Genomic DNA, 21,497 nt, shown 5'->3' on the forward strand with positions numbered 1-21,497 from the left:
AGGGAGCCCCACCCATAGATGGGACCAGAGGTCAGGTAAGAGGGAGCCCCACCCATAGATGGGACCAGAGGTCAGGTAAGAGGGAGCCCTGCCCACAGACTGGGCCCAGAGGTCAGGTGAGGGAGCCCTGCCCACAGACAGGCCCAGAGGTCAGGTGAGGGAGCCCCGCCCACAGACTGGGCCCAGAGGTCAGGTGAAGGGAGCCCCGCCCACAGACAGGCCCAGAGATCAGGTGAGAGGGAGCCCTGTCCAGAGACGGGCCCAGAGGTCAGGTCAGAGGGAGCCCCGTCCATAGATGGGCCCAGAGGTCAGGTGAGAGGGAGCCCCGCCCACAGACTGGGCCCAGAGGTCAGGTGAGAGGGAGCCCCTCCCACAGATGGGCCCAGAGGTCAGGTGAGAGGGAGCCCCGCCCACAGACTGGGCCCAGTGGTCAGGTGAGAGGGAGCCCAGCCACCAGACAGGCTCAGAGGTCAGGTGAGAGGGAGCCCCTCCCACAGACTTGGTCCAGAGGTCCGGTGAGAGGGAGCCCCGCCCACAGACTGGGCCCAGAGGTCAGGTGAGAGGGAGCCCCTCAAACTGATGGGCCCAGAGGTCAGGTGAGAGGGAGCCCCGCCCACAGACTGGGCCCAGAGGTCAGGTGAGAGGGAGCCCCGCCCACAGACAGGCCCAGAGGTCAGGTGAGGGAGCCCCGCCCACAGACTGGGCCCAGAGGTCAGGTGAGAGGGAGCCCCGCCTACAGACGGGCCCAGAGGGCGCTGAGGCCGTGGAGTTGGGGTGAATGGGCCTCAGGAGCCAGTGCAGTCCATGGCTCTTCCGTTTCACAGAGAGGAACAGAGCAGGTCAGGGGTGTGGGACAGATGTCTGTGTCCCCTACTCCTGGCCGACACGTACCCAGCACCAGGAATGTGTCCACGAGGAGGAGGTGCCAGCTGGGCTGAGTGGTATCGATTCTGGTCAGCGCCCATCCCACTGCCAGGAGGCTCTGGGTGTCCTCGTCCCCAAGGGAGACCCCCGTGTCCAGAGTCTGGCTCAGGAGGGCCCGGCAGCGGGAGTGGAGGCCCTGGGTAAGCGGCACCTGAGCTTCTGGCCTCAGAGAGCGGATCTCGGGGACCACGGTCCCTGGGTCGAGTCGCAGGGCAGAGATAACGTCGTTGACGGCGTCCTGCAAGGGGAGAGGGCAGCCTGGCTCAGGAGTCATCCCAGCCGGGAGGGACATCACTGTTCTTGGGCCTCGGGTCCTCTCCTGGGGTCCTACAGGGTCTGCCCGTCCAGCTCACTGCCCTTCCCTGCTGTCCGTGGCTGCAGCCTCATACGCCAGCCCAGTTTTGGTTGGGCATCTGAAGGACCCAGCTCTCTGGCTTTCATCCCCCACTTTTACCAGCCCTGAGACCCCCTTTTGAGGCCAGACCCTGCACCTGCCCATCAGTCCTCCAAGTTCAGCCCCCTGACCTGCCCGAGGTCGGTGGCACCCTCTCTGGGTAGCTCCCTCCCAGCGGGTGATTCCGGAGTTGGCGGGTTTTGGGCATATGCTCCTCGGAGCCTGGGCCGTGGCACCCCAGGGGCGGAAGCCCAGTCTGGCAAGTGCCCCGGGGTTCTGGGAAGGGAGGCTTGGTGTGGGGCACAGGAAGGCTCCCCCCAGGGCCGTGGGACAGAGGTGGGCTTGGCTGGTGCCCGAGGGGCAGCAAGACACAGGTAGGAAAGCGGAGGGTTGGGCTTGCTGTTCAGATGTAGGCCTCCCTGCCCAGGGCTGGAAGGACAGGAGGCCAGGCGGAGGCCAGGCCTTGTGGGAGGGCCTTGATGAGTAGATGGTAAGCCACCTGCTCCTGTCCTGGCCGGCAGTGGGGTGCCGCAGTCTGGCTGGGCACAATTCAGGAGCCACTTGTCAAAAGAAACGAACTTTATTTTTAGAACCACACACGCCAAACAAAACAGCTCCTCAGGAAAAACCCTCAGAGCCCAACTGCCACCACCGGCTTCCACAAGCCTCTAAACCTCCCCCACTCCTCCTGCTCTTGAGGCCGATTGGCTGGGTTGCGTGGGCGGAGCCAAAGAAGTCCCCCAATGAGCAGCTCCGTGGTCTGAAAGGGCGGGGAAACAGCCCAATGAGCATCACCGCAGAGGAGCCAATCAGTTGGCAGCTAGAAGTTTGCTGGGGCCACTGTGAGCCAATCATCAGCTGGCAGCTGGAAGTTTGCTGGGGCCCCTTTGGCTGTGGCTCTCAACATCTCCCCCTCTCTATTTAAACAACAAGCATGTGGCTTAGGGACCGTGCCTGCCTTAGGTTGTCCAATAGTACATATGGTGCTTACCCGTCTTCGGATGAGCTGACCTCAAGGCGTCAGCCTCCTGTCTTAGGTTGGTACCATTGCAATTGGATCTTACCCGTCACTGACTACCGGTCCAGTATATAGCCACACCTGTGGAGAGGTCTTTGTACCAGTGGGGTGGGGTGTGAGGTTCTCTGCCTCACCTCTGTTGGCCCCTAAATTTTAGCTGAACAACCATTACAAGCAGAAGGGAGGAAGATACACCAAGCCAATTGACGGCTCCTTTTGGAAAAACTGTACCACCGATGACACCATCAGCAAAAATACCCCAACACTACCACAAGTCGCTGCACCAACAGATAGTTCACAATGCATACAGGTGAGTTCACAATGCATACAAGTGATACATAGTCCAGGCAGGTTCTGCAAGCAGTTCAGTGATGGCTCCTTTTGGAAAAATTGTACCACCGATGACACCATTAGCATAAATACCCCAACACTACCTTATAAAGTTTTCCATGCCCTAACTGCATCTACAGCAATTTGTATGTGTACGCCAGGATCATATGCAATTTGTTGCTGCTGATCCTCATAAGGTCCCTTTCCTAACAACATATCTAGCTTTCTCTGAGGATAACCAGCTGCTGCATTTTGCCTAGCCGATTCCTTGCAAAATTCCTCATTGGCAACCTTCCATAACAGGTATTGTCCTCCATTTAGCACAGCTTTACACATATTAGCCCAATCTGCTGGCATCATGTTCAAGTTGGTAATGGATTCGACCAAGCTTACAGTGAAGGGTGCTTGAGGACCATAGGTGGTTACAGCCTCTTTTAGCTCCTTCACTTTTTTGAAATTTAAACCCTGGTGAATTCACTGCCCTCCTACCTCAAATACAGGGCATACTTGAGATCCTGTCTCAGGATCCCAACTATCAACTGCGGGGGTTGGGGGCCTCCCAGCATATGGAGGTGGCGCTGTTGGTTGGACACTTACGCCCTCTGGTGATAGAATGCTGTTAGTAGCAGTCTCCTGTTGTAACTTTTCCCCTGATGGCTTTTTCTGCTCTAAACTTCCTTCCTCTGTCTCACTAGCTCGAAGGACCTTCTCTTGTACTTGAATCTTTTCCTCATTCTGACTAACTTGAGAGACCTTCTCTTTTACTTGAATCAATATGTCTTCTCCTTCCTCTACCATTGTCTGAACTGAAGGCTTTGGACTAAGCAAACCAGATACCAACGTCCACGATGGCAATGTGCCAACTGGCAGAGTCCCTGGGCTTTTCTTTTCTATTCTTTTTAAATCTTCACCATGATGGTTCCATTGTGATATATCTAACAACTCCTCCTTAAAAAGCCATGGGCTACATTTTTGTATTGTATCAACATATGCCCTGACTTCTCTTGATTTTACTGGGAAGCCTCCTTGCTCTAACAATTTACTTAACACTTTTCGGTTTGTTTTTTACTAATTGCTGATCCCGTATTTCTACTATAATACAACCCAACAAGATGACGCCAAACAAAACCGAGACAGAATGAAACAAAAATGGAACCACACAAAGTCATTCTATCAGCCTTTCTATCCTCCTGACGTGTGCATCCTTCCTTTCTCCCTATCTGTTCCTCAGATGTGAGCGGTTTTTCTTCCGTCTCGCTCATCTCCAGGGACAGGCAAGTTAAAACAAAAGTGAAGCAAAACAAAAGAGGAAACTTAGAATGGCTACCCATCCTCTCGCCCTGCCCTCAGGGGCGCGCAGTTTACTTACCCTCAGTCGCTCCCCGTGCGGCCACCAAATGCCGCAGTCTGGCTGGGCACAATTCAGGAGCCACTTGTCAAAAGAAACTAACTTTATTTTTAGAACTACAAACGCCAAGCAAAACAGCTCCTCAGGAAAAACCCTCAGAGCCCAACTGCCACCACTGGCTTCCACAAGCCTCTCACCCCCACAGCAGCCTCTCCACCTCCCCCAATCCTCCTGCTCTTGAGGCCGATTGGCTGGGTCGCGTGGGCGGAGCCAAGAAAGTCCCCCAATGAGCAGCTCCGTGGTCTGAAAGGGCGGGGAAACAGCCCAATGAGCATCACTGCAGAGGAGCCAATCAGCTGGCAGCTGGAAGTTTTCTGGGGCTGCTGTGAGCCAATCATCAGCCGGCAGCTGGAAGTCTTCTGGGGCCCCTTCATCTGTGGCTCTCAACAGTGGGGGCCTGGGCCATCTTCCTCCGGTCTTTCCCTAGTTGCCCTGTCTGGGGCCTCTGTGTCCCCTCCTGATCTGTGGGGTTAGCTGAGTATTTTCAGTATTCCATTTTTGTCCCTCTGTTGACCTCGGGGCTGTGTCCTTGTCCTGTTGTGGGCATTCGCTCTGCGGATCCCACGTCCTCAAGGTGCTCCGCAGGCAGCGGGCCACGAAGGCGAGTCCCCTCCCCCGCCACGCTGCTGACCTCCCGCACGGCGCGTCCACGTGTGTAGGAGCTCTTGGTGGCGGCTTCTGGCGCTCCTGGGTCAGGCTTCAGGGATGGGGTCCCCTTCTGCACCCCGAGTGCTGTTTCTTTTTCTTTTCCTTATGATACTCTGGAGAGTTGGTCACAAACGTGTCCCAGGCCACAAGGGAATGGAAGGGCGACGTTCAGCCTTTCAGGAATCAGGCAGGGAGCAGAGGAGGTCACCATGAGTCCACGGCCTTGGTGGGCACGTTCCCGGGAGGGGGTCCCTGTACCTGGGTGGCGTTCCTGGAGGGGGCATGCCCCTCAGGGTCCCTTGTCCAGGGAGACTCCCCACTGGGGGCCCTTGGGAGACCTCATACCAGGAGGTGGGCCCGTCATGCCCCTCGGCCCGTAGGCGGTGGGGTACCCCACGGCCTGGTGGGTACTGGGTTGGAGCCCTGCAATCCTGGCAGTGGCTGCAACAGTGCCTCTTCCCTGCGTGGCTGTCACCCGTCGGGGGGCCCATCCACCCCACGGATGGGTGCGCAAGACCTGCCAGAGCCTGGGCGTGGGGACACGGCGGATTCTCTGCCAGCAGCCCCCCAGCTCCTGGCCCACTCCAGCAGGTGGCACTCAGCAGTGCGGTACCTGGGAGGAGGTCCCCTGCTGTGGTGGAGACCAGGCTCCGCCCCGTGGCAGCGCCAGACCAAGGCCCTTCCCTGCTGGGGCTTGGAGCTCTTTGGCGCATCTTCCTGAGCCACCACAGTCAGAGGATCCCATTCATCTGCTTGTCGAAAGCCTCCAGGGTACCAATGAGGACCAGCCCGCGGGCGCCTCCTCCTGCAGTGGGCGAGCTGCGGGCCTCAGGGGAGGTCCCCAGGGCTCTGGCTCCCGCGGGATTCGCCTCCTCAGAGGCTGGACGCCACCAACTGGGGCTCCTTTCCCCGCGGCCGCTCCTGAGCTGCTGACTCTTCCTTTGCCTTCGGAAAGGACCTCGTGGGCCTCGCAGGCTCTCTGTCTCAGGGTCCCTATCCCTGCTCCTTGGGAGCATGTGTCCGCCCCTCTTTCTCCGCTCCTCTGGGAGTCCAGGGTGGAGCCGGCTTGGTCGTAGCCTCAGGGCCCCTGGAGCACTCCTTCTAGACACGGCCTCCCCGCTGGGCCTCAGGGGCCCTCCCACAGGGCCTTCTTTGGAGGCCTCCCACTGCCCTTAAGCCAGGCTGGGGCCTTGGGCTCCGGCTCACCCCCTTCCCGTGCTCGCGGCCCTGCTCTGGGCGCCTGCCGAGCCTTCCAAGCCCGGAGCCGCCCAGGGCCTGTTTCTGCTGAGCAGCGCTCTCCTGGTCGAGTCACACCTTCCTGGATCTCTGCGGCCCGTGCTCTTGACCTGTGCTCTGGGGCTGGGCGGTGCTGGTTCTGTTCTGGTGGACATTTCCGTCACCCGGAAGGGGCCATTCTGGTCTGGCCAGGTGTGGCTTTGCTCTTGGGTAGAGCAGGCTGACTCCAGCATCCCCAGCCCTGTCTGGCCCTGGCCACGGCTCAGCTGTGGGCCCGGTGCAGGTGACCTCTGCTTCTGCCGTGCTCTGGGCGTGTGCAGTGCAGGCCTCACGCAGCATCCCTGCAGACCAAGGAGGACTCCCGGCCCGGCCCCTGCTCAGTCCTTCCTCTTGCTTCTGTCCCCATGACTATGCCTACTGCAGGGACTCCCAGGAGTGCCTCCCTCAGGGCCTCGTCTCTGGCTGGCTTCCTGCACCGAGTGCCCTGTCCTCAAGCCTCATCTGCTGCAGTGTGTGTCAGAATCCCCTTCCTTTTTGGGGGCTGAATAATATTTCCCCCAAGTGGTGGACTGTTCTGTTCTGCTTTTCTGTTCCTCCATCAGTGGCCACCAGGGCTCTCCGTGAGGCGTGATGCTCCAGCGTCAGGCCCAATGGTCTTCTTTCTGGTGGCCCAGCCATTGAGCACTCCTGCCAACGGTTCCACAAGGCTAGTTTCCCCAACCACACCTGTCACTTCAGAGTCTTGACTGTTACCCTCCTGACGGGTGCATGGTGGCATCCCTTAGCTTAGTGAGCGTTTCCCTGAGGACAGTGACGCTGGACGTCTTTTCCTGGGCTTCTTGGCCCTCTGGGCAGTTCCGTTCAAGCCCTTGGCCCCTGTGAGCTGGGCTGCTTGGTGCGTCGGTGGCAGGCCTGGCCGAGGGTGGCCTGGTGACCTGCTCGTAGGCTCGGTCCCTTGATGCACGACAGGGCTCAGGATTCCTGAAGTCTCAATGGTCTACTTTTTCCTTTGTTGCCTGGTTTGGTGTCAGTCTAAGAAACTGGCCAAATCTAAAGTCGTGAAGCATTTCCCATGTGTCCTTCTAACAGGTCTCAAGTCTGAGGTCTTATGGTTAGTTGTTGTTGTTGTTGTTGTTTTCCATCCTGGGATTGAACCCAGGGGCACTTTATCACTGAGCTGCAGCCCCAGCCCTTTTTATTTACTTAATTTTTTGAGACAGGGTCTTGCTAAATTGCTGCGGCTGGCCTCAAACTTGCCGTCCTCCTGCCTCGGCCTCCTGAATTGCTGGGATGACAGGCATGACTACATCTGGACTTTTTATCCATTTTGAGTTACTTTTTGCGTATGGAGTGAGATGAGGGTCCAGGTGCATTTTATGTGGATGCAGTCCCCCAGCATCGTGTATTGAGAATAGTTTTCTTCCCCGCTGGTCTTGGCTTGCTGAAAGTCGCCTGCCCACACGGGTGGAGGGTTATTTCTGGGCTCTGGTTCCGTCGGGTCCTGCAGACACAGGGGCCTCATGCCAGCAGCACACTGCGATGCTCACCTGAGAGGGGGGTCTAAGGCCCAGCTTTGTTCTTTTTCTAGACTGTTTTGCCTATTTGGAGTCCCTTGAGGCTCCATATGAATGCTGGGGGGAGTTTTTCTATTTCCATAAAAAAACATTTTTTTTAAAATATACATTTTTAGTTGTAGATGGACACGATCTTTTTTTTTTTTTTAGTCCCGGGGATTGAACTCAGGGGCAGTAAACAACTGAGCCACATCCCAGCCCTATTTTGTACTGTATTTATTTAGAGACAGGGTCTTACTGAGTTGCTTAGTGCCTTGCTTTTGCCGAGGCTGGCTTTGGACTCGTGATCCTCCTGACTCAGCCTCCTGAGCTGCTGGGATAATAGGCGTGGTCACCGCACCTGGCAACATAATATCTTTATGTATTTTTTTTTTTTGTGGTGCAGAGAATTGAACCCAGTGCCTCACTGAGCTAGGCAAGCGCTCCACCACGGAGTCCCGCCCAAGTCCCTCATGGGGATTTTGGTAGGGACTGCACCGAGTCTGCATTGAGCGCTCCTGTCTACAGGGTGACACAGACACGGTGACAACGTGAAACACTCTGATCTGTCAGTTTCTTTGGGCCATGTCTCCTAGTCGCCCCCCTATGCATCCTTGACTTCCTGGGGGGTTAGCCTAGATATTTGGTCATCGGACGCTCTTGTCATTGAGACGCTTTCTGAATGTCCCCTCAGGTTGTGGTCGTGCATGTGAATCACTCTGGGCTCCGTGGGTCCCCCTGGTGGCCTGCCGTTTTCCTGGATCTGTGACTGCCGGTAGATTCTGGGGGACCTGAGTGTCAGCGCTGGGCGGGGTGGAGGTGGCCTTGCTGCCGCTCACCCTGAGGAGAGCCTTCCGCCTGACCGTCTGGTGAGACGTCCGCCGTGGGCTCCCACACGGGCTCTCGTCACGCCCAGGTCCTTCCTTCCACCCTGCTCTGCTGGGAGTTCTCAACAAAAGCGGCCGGATCCGTCCTGTGCTGCTCCTGCTCCGTGGTCACCACCTGCTTCCTGTGCTCTGCAATGCGGGGACCCTGGCGGGGGACGGCATGTTGGACCACCTCACGTGCCCAGGACACAGCCCACCTCCTGGCGCACGGCCGACTTTCTGCTGTTCTACCGAGGACGTCGCCACTGGTGTCCGTCAGGGCCCTCGGGTTTTCCCGGACTGTCGGCCTGGGCTTGGGGTCGGGTGTCGCTGGCCTCTGGGTGACTTAGGAACTTCTCCCTCTTCTCTGTTTTTTGGTGTTGAGTCTCTGACTGTTTGGAGACTCCCCGGGGGCCGCGCAGGTCCAGGGCCTTGCACACTCGTCCGGCGACTAGCACAGCCTCGTCAGTGGCCCTGAGTGTCCCCAGGCTTGTCGGTTTCTTCCCGACCCTCTTGCTTCGTCCATCTGCTTGTCAGCTGTCCTGCTGAGCTGCTCCTCCCTGTGTCCCTCTCTCCTGTAGGACTGGTGCTCATGACCCGCCTCAGTGCTGGGCTTAGAGATCCGAGTTCTCTCTCTCTCTCTCTCTCTCTCTCTCTCTCTCTCTCTCATACCAGGGATTGAACCCAAGGGCTCTTAACCACTGAGCCAAATCCCCAGCTCTGTAAATTTCTTTTTTATTATTTTTATTTGAGACAGGGCCTTGCTAAGCTGCTGAGCCTGGCCTGCACTTGCCACCCTCCTGAGTCGCTGGGACTTTTTAAGTCCATCCAGCTAATGGTCTGTCCGATTTGGCTTTTCCGAGGGATCGACTTTGGGTTTCATCAATTTTCTCTACTGTTTTTCTAGTCTTGTCTTTATCTCCAACCTTCCTCCTTTCTTTCTTTCTGCCTGCTTTGGGTTCAGTAGTTCCCTAAATCGTTGGATTGGTGACTTGGGATCTTTGTCTTGTAATGTGCACGGCCTTGGCCGTGAACGTCCCTTGGTCCTGCCTGCGTTGTCCCGTGCGTCTGGTGCGCTGTGATTTCACCTCCATCCATCCCCAGGTGCTTCCTGAGCCCCGGTGATTCCTGAGCACCCCACTTCTACAGAGGGCAAACTGGGCGCGAGAGGCCGAGCGATCGGCCTGAGGCTGCCTATCCGACCCTGGACCCAACAGCCCTGCCCAGGAGCAGACCCCAGAGGGTGCCCTTCCACACACACAGGGAGTGTGCAAACAAGGAGTGTCCACAAAGCAACAAGCACAAACTGTCTTCCGGGACATGGGCTGCTGGTGTGGCCCAGACCTCTCCTCCTGTCCGCCTGCCTCCCAACATTTTACCCTGAATCGGAGCAGTTTCTGCAGAAGGTCTTAAGTATATCATTTCTCTCCTAAAAAGCAGGTAATTTAGGTGAGATCAAAGTTCCAAGGGCTCTGCTGGCCGCACCCACGGCAGACAGGACTTACTCCTTCTGCATCCGTCCTGTGAATCCTTTTTAACACGGGGCTCTGTGCAGCAGACCGTGCAGTGGAGGGGACCCCTCGTGGCCTACGCCCCTGTAGAGGGACACCTGCAGCCGTTAAGGAACTATTTTAAGCTGGGGAGGCTCCATCAACCCTTAGGGCTTGCACACGTGTCCGTGCAGGAGTCGTGGAAGAGTGGGGCTCCCTGGAGGTGGACTTGTGGGGTGCGGCTCCTGCGGCCTGCAGTGCAGGTGAGGAGGAGGGGGTTCTGATGGCACGTCACGACTCGTGACACCTGGCCCTGCTCGCACTCCTTGGGTGCAGGAGGAAGGCACTGCCCTGGCCTCCCTGCCCCACCTGCCCAGCCCCAGAGGGGAGAGTGGCCTGGCACCTGCAGCTGGTCCAGGGCCAGGTACACGAGGGCCCGTCCACACAGAGCCTGCACATTCCCCGGCTTGGCCCGCAGCACAGAGTTGAAGTCAAACACAGCGGTCTTCTTCTGGCCCAGGAGCCCATAGCAGCGGGCTCGGACGAGTAGGGACTCACTGGCCTCCGTCCCTGTAGGAAGTGGGCATGGTTAGGAATGGCTGTGGCTGGCCACTTGTCCAGTGTCCCTCCTGGTGCCCAGACTGGGGGGGTCCACTGTGGGGAGCTCACACCCCACTGGGCAGCAGGGCCAGGCAGGTCACGGGCAGCAGGGGGAGGGAGCCCTCCAGGAGGGCGGCATCCGGGAGGACTGGTGGACACTGGGGGACCTTGAGGAGGCAGGGGCACTGCCCTGCCTCCGAAGTGAGGCCAGGCGAGGGGGACGGGGATTCCCGGGGTGGCTGGGGAGGGTGTAAGGCTCTGCACCCGCCAGGAGGAGGAGGCCCTCCCCAGAGGGCACACCACCACCCACTTCTGGGTGCCTGTCCAGCGCCAGATGCAGGGGAGAGCGACCTGAGGCTGCTCTCAGCCTGTCCCTTCCCCGCCGTCACAGGCGCCTCACGCAGGCTTGCAGGCACCTGCTCGAGGGCAGGCGGAAGCCCCTGCAGTCTGACCCTGGGTCTGACCAGTGCCCTGCACCCAGGAACCTGCCGTGAGCCGGAGAGAGACCCTCCCTCCTCTGAGCCTCGTGCCCCACACAGCACCGAACACCCCACTCTAAGACGCACGGGGCCGGGCCCTTACCTGGGGCCAAAGCAGGGCAGCAGCATCCCTGTGCCCAGCCCCCCGTGGGCAGCTTGGCCTGCCTGGAGACTGTGTGGGCACCTGAAGCCTCAGGCACTATTTCTGGGAGGTCTGAGGGGAGCCAGCATCTCGGGTCCCCTCACTGGAGGGAGAGGAGGAGCTGGGAAAGGGTCTGTTCATCCCGGGGCTGAGACAGCATGGACAGCAGCCCAGGAGCCAGGCAGGGCATAGCTCAGGCCCCAGCTGGCCCAGACCCTTCCTGGGCCGTGGCATGCTCTCCTGGACCTCCAGTGCCTCAGTGAGCGGCCCCACTGTCCATCCCACAGGGGCTCCCAGAGCCCATGGACCTGGGAAGCCAGCTGTCCTCAGCCCCGTGTCTCCCATGTAACTGGCACAGGATTGGACCCTGGGCAGAAGGGGTCCTCCTACCCGCAGCGAAGATGGCCAGAGAGAGGTAGGCGATGGCCTCCCTGGTGTGGGCCTCCCTGTCCACCCCGCTGGGCTTCGCTCGCAGGATGCTCAGGGCCCGTGCGTGGCAGTGGCTTTGCAGCAGCATCCGGTCCTCGTGGCGAAAGACATCCAGGGTGGGCTGCAGGCAGGCTGTGTCCCCAGAGTGGACCACCTTCTTCACCAGCTGCTGGGGCCCGAGAGAGTCGCTGCCACCACCTCCTGCCTCTGGCTCCTGCTCACTGCCCCCTGGCCAGTACGCCCTGCCCACCAGGCCCCGTCTCCTCCAGCCCAGGGGCCTCTCTGCCTGTCCCCCCATCTGGTAGGGGTGGGGCTCCCCGAGGCAGGCTCTGGTCCCCAGCTGGACCACAGGGCCAGGTGGGAGGAACGAGGGGGCTCCAGCTGCACTCGCAGCCCCCTGTCTGCCGTGTGGCCAGGGCAGAGTGGAGCCCTCACGTCCCTGAGCCTGGACCTCCTCTGGCCATGGAGGGGAGACCCACCTCCTCGAGCCTCCTGGAGGGAGGCCTGACCAGGAAGGGGCTTTCGAGCCATAGAGGCTCAGGGAGCCATTCCAAAGGGGTGGAGAAGGATCCCAGGGCGGGCCAGGCAGGGCCAGTCTGTGCTCTGGGCAGTGCAAGACCCCAGGCAGACACAACCTCTCCCTCCGCGGCTCTGCCTGAGGAGACCCAGTACTGCCCCCTTCTGGCCTCTGGTGCACACACTGGCCCCAGGGCGGGGTGGAAGGATAGCAAGTTCCAGGGTGTTCCTCCCTCCTACTCTCTGCCCAGGGCAAAGGGGTCAGGATTCCAACCAGCACAGGACAGAACGCGGCTGGCAGGTGCCGCCTCCTGGACTCCAGGGTTTGAAGCCCTCCTCAACATCACCAGCTGCCTCTGGCCCAAGCAGGAGCCTCCACACAGGGAGGCAGGAGAGGCTCTGTCATCCCAGGAGCTGAGGGGTCTTGGAGGCAGGCAGGCAGGGGCTGAAGGCCTGGGACCCTTCCCTGCCCCCCTCCCCACCTCCACAGGACCATGTCCAAGCTTAGCTTGTGTGGGACCCTCGGGAGAAGCTCAGCTGTGGTAAGTTCTAGGTCCTTCCTTCATAACCACAGCCGAAGCCAGCCTGCCAGGCCTTAGGGCACCTGTTCCAGCTAATTACCAAGACAACCTGCAGGACAGGGCGTAGACGAACAGACTGATGTCAGAGAGGTAAGAGCCTGCTGCAGGAAGCAGAGCTGGGGCTGGACAAGGTTTTCCTGCTCCAAAGTCCAGGCTGTAGGTGCTGAGCGGGGCCCACGGGAGGCCTGCTGCCCTCCGCAGAGCTGTGCCCATTTCCACCTGCCCTGCAGCAGTGCACCTGAGACTTCTCACCTGGTTGGCATCGTAAGAGAAGCCCCTACGCAGCTGTAGCAGGGCCAGCCGTGCCAGCACGGGGGTTGCCTGGGGCCTCCGGGAGAGGGCCACCAGCAGGGATTTGTGGGCATCGTCCAGGCGGCCCAGGCGGTAAAGGGCATCGGCTGCCAGGAGCTGTGAGTTCTCGTCCTCCACGTCCAGCTCCATCAGCATCGTGGCCAGCTGGTACACGCCATGGGCATCCCTGTGGAAAGAGTGGCTCAGGGTGGGCCAGCCCCTTCCCTAGGCCCCGCCCAGCTGCTCAGCAGGTTGGGCCAGCTCACAGCCCACTGTCTGCTGTGTGGCCAGGGCAGGGTGGAGCTGAGGAATGACCCTCACACCACACTGTACCCAAGTCCATGCTGCTGTTTTCAGCATGGCCCCTCAGCCCTCACCCTCCTGCCAGGTCTTCCCATCACCCCACGGGTAGGCACTTTCCAGAAGGAGGAACCGAGTTCACATAGCGGTCAGTAGTAGCACTGACCCTGTGTAGCCCTCAGGATTTCCTTTTCTGCAAAAATGTGGGTTAACAATTAGGCCCTGCTGGGCTCAAGGGTGAGCTCTTGGCAGGCAGGATGCACTTGGGATGCTCCTGGTGTCCACATGGGAACGTCCTGAATTTCCACTCCAGAAGAGGCTGGAGCCTGGGACTTGAGTGGACCCTCGGGAGAAGCTCAGCTGTGGTAAGTTCTAGGTCCCTTCTTCACCGGCACAGCCAAAGTCAACCTGCTGGTAACCCTTCCTCCTCACCAGCAGGTGCAAGCACACGTCAAATGAGGCCTGGAGTAGAGGCCGGCATCGGGTGGCTGCAGTGATGGGCCGAGGCCCCGGTCTGGGGGGTCCTGTCTGAAGGGTCCTGTCTGGAGGCCCCTGTCTGGAGGCTGTTCACTTTGCTGCCTTCCCCCACCTCCCAGCGACCCACCAGAGTGCACACTGGAGCAGCCAGAGGCTGGGTCTGCTCGGTTAGCAAGGATTGTGCAGGAAGCCCCAGGGCAGGGGTGGGGGCTGTGCCCGGTGGGCAGGGCAGGGAGCTCAGAGGTCCAGGACCCTGCCCTGGAGCTGCTCTCCACCAGGAGCTCCACTCTCACTGAAGGAGGAGATGTGGTGGTCACAGGATGTTCCCACCATGCCTTATGACCCGGGGCTGAAGGAAGGAGTATAGGCCAGCAGCCTCAGGACGCACACTGCTGCCTGGAGGCATTTTTACCAACAAAGGACTTTCATCATCTATTGGAGCAAGAAAGTAGACTACAAACTACATACATCGCACAGATGTGTTGTATATGCACAAAAAGAAACCTCTAGACAGAAATGCCGGCAGCGGGCTGACACGTTGAGTTTTACTGTTTCCTTTCCATGTCTGAGTCTCTGATTTCCTAGGGACAGGAAGCCCACAGTGCAGGATGCTCACAGACTGAGACCCTAAGCTCAGATCTGGGGCTGAATCGTCCCGGATGCTCAGGGAAACCACCCAGACAGGCTGCCTGGCTTTACTCACCTGTAAACAGGAACAAACACCTCTACCTCCCAGGAGACCCGAATGGAGTGGCAGCCCCCTCTTGGGCGGGGCCAGTTCTCACCCTTCCTGTGCCCCAGGACCGTCCATCTCAGCAGCTCTGCTCCTGCAGGAGGGCATGTCCGCAGGGCCCGGGCCACACCCGCGCAGCAGCATCCTGCGGCCTTCCTCCCGCAGCACGGTCAGCAGCAGTCCGCGCTGGTTCCAGGGCACGTAGGCCTTGGCGGCCATCAGCGCCTCCTCGGGCTGCAGCCGGCACGCAGTGACATAATCCAGCGCGCCCAGGAAGGCGCTGCCAGCCAGCGCCCGCAGCAGCCCACGGCCGCACAGCGCCCGCACACAGCCGCCAGGATGCGGCGCCCCCTGCTCCACCACCGCCTGGAAGTCCTCCTTGGCGCCGCGCGTGTCGCCCACGTGCAGGGCGCAGAAGCCACGCAGCGCCCTCAGGGGCGCACTGTCCCCAGCAAGCTCTCCGGGGTGCCTGGGCCTCAGGAGGCGCTCGCACAGCGCCCGAGCTCCTGCCACGTCCCCGGCCAGCAGCAGGCACTCCGCCAGGCGGGTGCCCAGCACAGTTCGCTGCCCTGCGGGCTCCAAGCGAAGCAGGAGGCGGAGCGCGTGGGTGACCGGGACCAGCAGCTCACGTCCCGCGTCCTCACGGAGCTGGGGGCGACTCCGGACAGCCTCCTGGAAGTGGGCGAAGCCCACGTCCACGGTCTCCTGAGCCTGGACTCGGATGCGTTCTTGGTCTGTGGCTGAGAGCACCGCCTGGAGTTGCCTCCGCGCGGCGGACGGGCTCTCGCGGAAGGCCTGGTGCAGGTCCTGCAGCACGTCGTGGGTTCGGACACCCAGGAAGAAGGCCGCGGCCGCGCGCGTGACCAGCAGGGCTGCCCGGCGCTCATCTGGAGAGAAACCGAAGCGCCCCTGTTTGGAGGAGCTCCCTCCGCAGCAGCCCCTGACCGCGCAGCGTTGGACCCTGCTTCGGGCGTCTCCCTGCAGGCTCCCAGGAGCCCAGGGCGTGGCACTGCCAGACCAGCCCGGCAGGAGGCGCCCAAGAGCCACAGCACCAGCAGGATGGGAACCCAGCCACAGCCAGGAAGGTCTCACCGAGAACCAGCCCTGGGGGCTTTGCCACAGCTCCATTCCCAGTCCCTTTAGTTTCTGAGACAGAATCTGGCCAAGCTGCTGAGGCCGGCCTGGAACTTAGGATCCTCCTGCCTCAGCCACCCAGTCCCTGGGACTGGACGTGTGGCCACTGTGCCTGGCCTCCCCTGACATCTGAGTGAAGGAGTTAGGACGGAATGTCCTCTTTAGGGACTGGCGACCTCCTCACCTGCCAGGTCAGCACTGGCGTTCAGGCTCTGACCACGGTGGCCACTGTGGCACACACGTCTTGGTGTCCTGCCTTCTCGGGCCCCTTGGGACTGGACACTCCCTGTATGAAGCCCATCTCCCCCAGGTGCAGGAGCGAGGCGATGGCACCCAGGGACCCCGGGCAGGCAGACTGGGGCCACTGACTGACTCTGGCCAGGTCTCAGGTTCCTTCCCTGCACTGTGAGGTGGGCCTCATCTCTGGGTCACTTTCCATCATTGTCACCAAAATACTTGAGAAAAATAACTTCAGGGAGGACAGACTCATTTCAGCTCCAGTTTTGGAGGTTTCAGTCCCATGATCGGTCGACCCCATTGCTGTGGCCTGAGGCAGGGGGGCACATCATGGTGGGGCAGGTAAAGCCCCAGGGCACGCGCCCAGTGACCAGCACCCTCCAGCCACGTGCCTCCTACCTTCCACTGCTACCTCCTCCCAGGAGTCCGTTCAGCTCTCAAGGGGTGACGCACCGTTGAGGTCGGAGCCCACAACCCAACCCCAAAGCCCAGCTCTGGACCTCACTGCACTGGGGACCAAGCCTTTGACACACTGAGCTTTTGGGGACATTCAGATCCAGCCCATAACAGATGATAAGGCCCACACTCCATCCCTGTGTCCGTACTCACAGGGCTGAGGTTTAACTCAGGGTTAGCATGACCAAGAAAAAAGCGTCTTGCATCCCAAGACTGGCTAACCAACAGCAGGGTCACCCTGTCCAGTTCTGGTGCCAAAGCAAAGGAAATGGGGCCTTTCCTGTTGGTCACTGATGCTTGAACTAAAGCAACTCTAGCCCTGATTTCTGCAATAGTTCATGGACCCTAGGACGTTGCGGCTGGAGGGAGCCCTGGGGGCTGAGGAGAGTAGTTGTTTCTTACCCACATGGTAGTGTGCCTCTCCCCTCCAAGGCTCCAGTTATACCCAGCAGCCTTCTGTATACCATCTTGTAGGTCACTGAGGCTCTGCTCATTTTTCTTCTGTTTTGTCAGATAATTTATAGTCTGTCTTGGATTGTGCTGACCCTTCTATTCCATTATGCTATGATTTTTCTTTTCAGTTATTACATTTTTCAATTCTAGAATTTCTATTTCTCTCTTCTCCTCTTTTCTCTTTTCATCTCCTCTCCTCTCCTGTTGTTTGAGCCAGGATCTCATTATGTTGCCCAGGCTGGCCTCAAACTCCCAGACTCAGGCTATCCTCCTACTTCAGCCTCCTTAGTGGCTGGGACTAGACACATACTACCACTGACCTACATCCCCAGCCCCATCTAGCATTTTTAAATTGTACGCTAGTTATCTCATTGACTGTTATAGAGATGCTGGATTTAGTTATGTTCTTCTGAAGGGGTTGGATTATTTTTAGCAACAGGTTGGGTTCAGACTTCAAATTGTACCTCCTCCTCTCTGACCTGACATCTCCGCTTTTTCAGACGACCTCATCTTCCCCATGAATGGTACGTCAATGGTCAGCTGAGGACTTCAGTGGATCGAATGGACACATTTGGGATCTTGCGTGCTTCTGTGGCTCCATCTCTGGAGTTTCCTGCAGTCCCCTTTTCCCAGCTCTGAACTCTGTCCCTGGTCATCTCAGACCAATCAAACTGCAGCCTGCTGTCGTGCCGGGATGCACGGGCCAAGGAGCCCTGAAACAGAAAGCCTCAGCGTGTGCGTCCCCCGGCTCGTCCTCCAGGGTCAGCCGGCTCCCGGCCGCACCTTCCAACGGTTGCCTTGGATGTTCTGTCGTGGTCATCTGTGAGGCACGTGTGCACGGAAGCCACTCCACGTGACTGGAAGCAGATTCTGCTGCAGACGTAACAGTTTTTATGATCTGTCGGTTGTTGTTTTAATTTTCATTTTCCTGATGACTCGTGAGACTCACTGATTAATTCCCCGATCTGGAGGCAGGAGGCTGCTTCTCGCTGTTCCGTCTGCTTTGCTCTCATCACTGTGAGGTGCCTGCTCTGCATGCATTGTCAGCCATCTGTGCTCTCTCCTTGGGGAAGGCCTGTGCAGCTCTTGTTGGGTCTTTCTGGTGGACAGGTAGGCGTCCTCCACATCCTCTGCATGCTGAACCTTTGCCCATCGTCTGCTTGGAAAGCCACAAGCCTCTCTGTGGCTTGTCTTTCCATTTTCAAAACAAAAGTTTCCAGTTTTTAATTTAATCAAATTTAACCGATTTTTCTTTACCATTTCCACTTTTTGTGTCCAAAGAAACCCAGCTGTTCACAGAGCTCTTGTTTATATCCTCTGACATTTTCTTTTAGAAACTGAGATTTAGCGATTGATATGATCCACCTAGAATTCATTTTTTTGCACAGGACAAGGCTAGTCACCCTGATTGGATCGGAACACTTGGGTACTTGTATCAAAACACCCCAAACCTCATAAACTTGGACAATTACGATATCCAAAGGGAAGGCTTCGACTCAGTGAGAAGTTTTATCAGTTTTAAGCACTATTACCTATCGACCCCCCAACTCGGCAGCTGAAAACAATAAGCAGATTTCCCCCCCTGGTTGTACTGGGGATTGAACCTGGAGCATTTTACCACTGAGCTACATCCCCATCCTTTAAATTTTTCTTTTATTTCAAGACAGGGCCTTGCTAGGTTGCCCAGGTTGGCCTTGTGATCCTCCTGCCTCAGGCTCCTGAGTTTCTGGAATCATAGCCTAGCTACTGCACTTGGCTTAAAACAACAGCCGTTTTTATTGGCACATGGTTCTTTTTAAATTTGAGCTGCTGATGTGGGCAGTTCTTCTGTTGGTCTTACCTGGGGTCACTCACATGACTATAGCCGTTTGTTGTCAGGACTGAGTGGGAGGGTCTAAGTGGGCCTTACTCACATGTCTATGGGCTGATCCTCTGTCCCCTCTTAGGCCCAAGTGTCCCCACCCGGTGGCACTCTGGAAGGTGGCAGAACCCTTAAGAAATAGGCCCCATTGGAAGCAGCTGAGAGAGCTCCCTCACTGCCCCTGAGGCGCGTCTGTGTTGGAGAGGCCGACCCCCTTGCCCTGGGTGACTTGGGCCGACTGGCCTGCGGTTCCTGGGAGCCCCCTGGCAGACATGGCCCTGCTCTTGGCAGCCTGCCCTGGGCGGGGCTGGGTGTTGCCTGCACACACACTCCCAGAGGCTGTAGCTACCGCCCTGTGCCTGTTCATGTGCGATGGCCCAGGTGGGAGCCCCCTCCATCCTGGGGTGGCTGGTGCCCCCCATTCACTCATCAGCCATTGCGAGCTCTGCTCTGGGTGCCGAGGGCCCTACTCTCCCAGAGGCCCAGGACTCTTTACTGAGTATTTTCTGATAACTTACAGTGGAGGATTTCAGAAAAGTTATTTCCAGAAATAACTTTTCTTTCACTTTTCTGTTCTTTCCACCTGGTTCTTCCCCACACTCCTTGTGGAGGTCACCAGTAGCCTTGGCACTGTGCACTCTCTGTCTTGGAAATGTCCTTGTTTGCAAGGCCAATCAGTCACAAACAAACCTCAAATGATGAGCCACAATGAACCATTTCTCTTTGTAGGTGCATTATCTCAGCTGTTTGGTGATAGTAACAGAAAGCTGGCTAATAACACTGAGAATGTCTAGAACTTATGACACCTGTTTCCTACCTGCTCCTCCCCTCCTCTCCCTGGTCCACTTTTCTACAAACTCCTAAATGATTCTTGGCTCTCCTGCTCCACTCCTCTCTCTCCACCATTAAATCTGTCCATAGTCTTGTTTCTAAGTCAGTGATTCTCAGACCCACCACTTTGCTGCAACCTTTCTCCCTGACCTGAGATCCATCATCTCTTGCCCGAGAGCCTGGGGATGATTGTCACTGCCTCCCATTCTCCGGCCTCCCAGCCTCCCTGCCTGGACCAGCCTCCCATTCTCCTACCTCCCAGCCTCTCTGCCTGGACCAGCCTCCCAGTCTCCGACCTCCCAGCCTCTCTGCCTGGACTAGCCTCCCAGTCTCTGACCTCTCAGCCTCTCTGCCTGGACCAGCCTCCCAGTCTCTGACCTCTCAGCCTCTCTGCCTGGACCAGCCTCCCAGTCTCTAACCTCCCAGCCTCCCTGCCTGGACCAGCCTCCCAGTCTCTGACCTCCCAGCCTCCCTGCCTGGACCAGCCTCCCAGTCTCTGACCTCCCAGCCTCCCTGCCTGGACCAGCCTCCCAGTCTCTGACCTCTCAGCCTCCCTGCCTGGACCAGCCTCCCAGTCTCCCGGCAGGTTCTTCACTCTCCTTAGCTCCTATGGCACACCCCGCACGACCTCCAAAGAAGCTAAGCGTGCAGCTCCTCTCACCCTGCGTTGGACACCCTTGGGTGGCTCTGAGGGCGAGACCGGTCCTTCAGAGTGCGGCTCGGCCCTGGCTGCCCTCTGCGGGCTCCCGTCCCGACGGCCACGCTGGCCCTTGTGGCGAGGTGAAGCTCTCTCTTCCCAGGGCCTCCTCATGCCCCGCTTCTGCTGCCTGGAGCCCCTCTCAGCCCGAGGCCCCTCCCTGGAAGCCCGCCCTGACCACTGCCTGGAGTGGACCTGCGCGCTCCACTTGGTTCCTTCCTGGGTGCTCTGGAAGGCCAGGTCCTGCCCGTCTTGTCCCTGTGGAGTCCCAGCCCCGGCCCAAGCCCCCCTCCCAGGCAGACTTAACCCAGGGGGCAGCACCCTGCGGGGACCAGGACTTCCTACCTTGGGGTCTGTCCCTCGCGGGGTCCGACTGCAGGGCCCTGCTGCAGGCAGCCAGGCAGTCCTCATTCCTGCCACCGCGGAGCAGCGCTTCTGGTGACGGGACCTCGCTCCAGGTGCCCTCGGGGTCCAGGGCAGCCAGGAGGCCCCAGCCGTCGGCCTCTTGCTGGCCGTTGCTGACGGGGGCCCGCGGCTGTGCTGAGACATGGTCCCGCAGGGTGCTGAGCAGCGTGGGGAGGTAGGGACGCTGGTGGGTGTGGACGAAGGCCACGGTCCGCTCTGCGCTCGAGGCGAAGGCCTGGAGATAGTCGGCCACGCCGGCGCCTGCCTGCTCCCCAGACAGGACCCGGGCCAGGGCGCGGGTCAGCTGCAGCTCCAGGGCTTGCTGGGAGTGAGCGTCCAGCAGGGCAGTGCAGCGCTGGGCCACTTCCCGGTGGCGCCCATGAGCCAGCAGCCCGGCCAGGGAGTGCAGGACAGCCGCCGGGTGGTCGGGGCAGAGGGCACCGAGAAAGGCAGAGGCCAGAGCCCCGGTCAGGGAGACCACTGCCATGCCGTCCCAGAGGATGGTGGGGATTCGGCTGTCCCCACAGCACCAGGCCTCCAGGGTGGCCACCACAGGTGCTCCCCGAGCCTCGGCCAGCGCCCCTCGTAGCCTCTGCACGGCTGAGGGGGCGTGGCAGCTGAAGGCAGCCAGGTAGAAGGCCGTGGCCAGGAGGGCGTCCCCCAGGGCCAGGTGCTGGTCCCCCTTCCGGCAGAGGCCGGCCACGAGCTCCTGGGCTGACATCACACCTGGGCCCCCCTGGCCCACGTCCATCCTCTCGGGTGCCTGTTGGAGGGGGCTGGGGTTAGCGTCCAGGCGGTGGACATCCTCTGGCCCTTTGGCCACCCAAGACCAGCCTCAGGCAGCCTCCCCTGACTGGCCTCACTGAGACCTCAGGGTCAGTGCACTGAAGCGCCCCCTCAGCAGGTGGTTCTCGGGGCTGGGGTCCACCGGGGTCCCTCCTGCACCGGGGGGCCGACCCTGCCTGCTCGGGTCTCTCTGAAAGCACCTGCCCCTGAGGCCCACTGGGG

At 59.3% G+C, this 21,497-nt stretch overlaps 1 protein-coding gene across 1 annotated transcript in view; it reads right to left on the reverse strand.

The window, feature by feature from the left end:
* The window catches only part of Ttc34 (tetratricopeptide repeat domain 34), a 31,739-nt gene extending 10,529 nt beyond the window's left edge, over positions 1–21,210 (reverse strand). The window contains exons 1-6 of the mRNA XM_077791341.1: positions 20,430–21,210; positions 14,468–15,302; positions 12,867–13,092; positions 11,479–11,683; positions 10,271–10,437; positions 892–1,162 (exon numbers count right to left, since the gene is read on the reverse strand). Of these exons, the coding sequence (XP_077647467.1) occupies positions 892–1,162; positions 10,271–10,437; positions 11,479–11,683; positions 12,867–13,092; positions 14,468–15,302; positions 20,430–21,210 (2,485 nt within the window). The remainder of the gene's footprint in view (positions 1–891; positions 1,163–10,270; positions 10,438–11,478; positions 11,684–12,866; positions 13,093–14,467; positions 15,303–20,429) is intronic.
* Between the last annotated feature and the right edge of the window lie 287 nt (positions 21,211–21,497).

This window comes from Urocitellus parryii, chromosome 11, assembly GCF_045843805.1.
Source record: "Urocitellus parryii isolate mUroPar1 chromosome 11, mUroPar1.hap1, whole genome shotgun sequence".
NCBI lineage: Eukaryota > Metazoa > Chordata > Mammalia > Rodentia > Sciuridae > Urocitellus > Urocitellus parryii.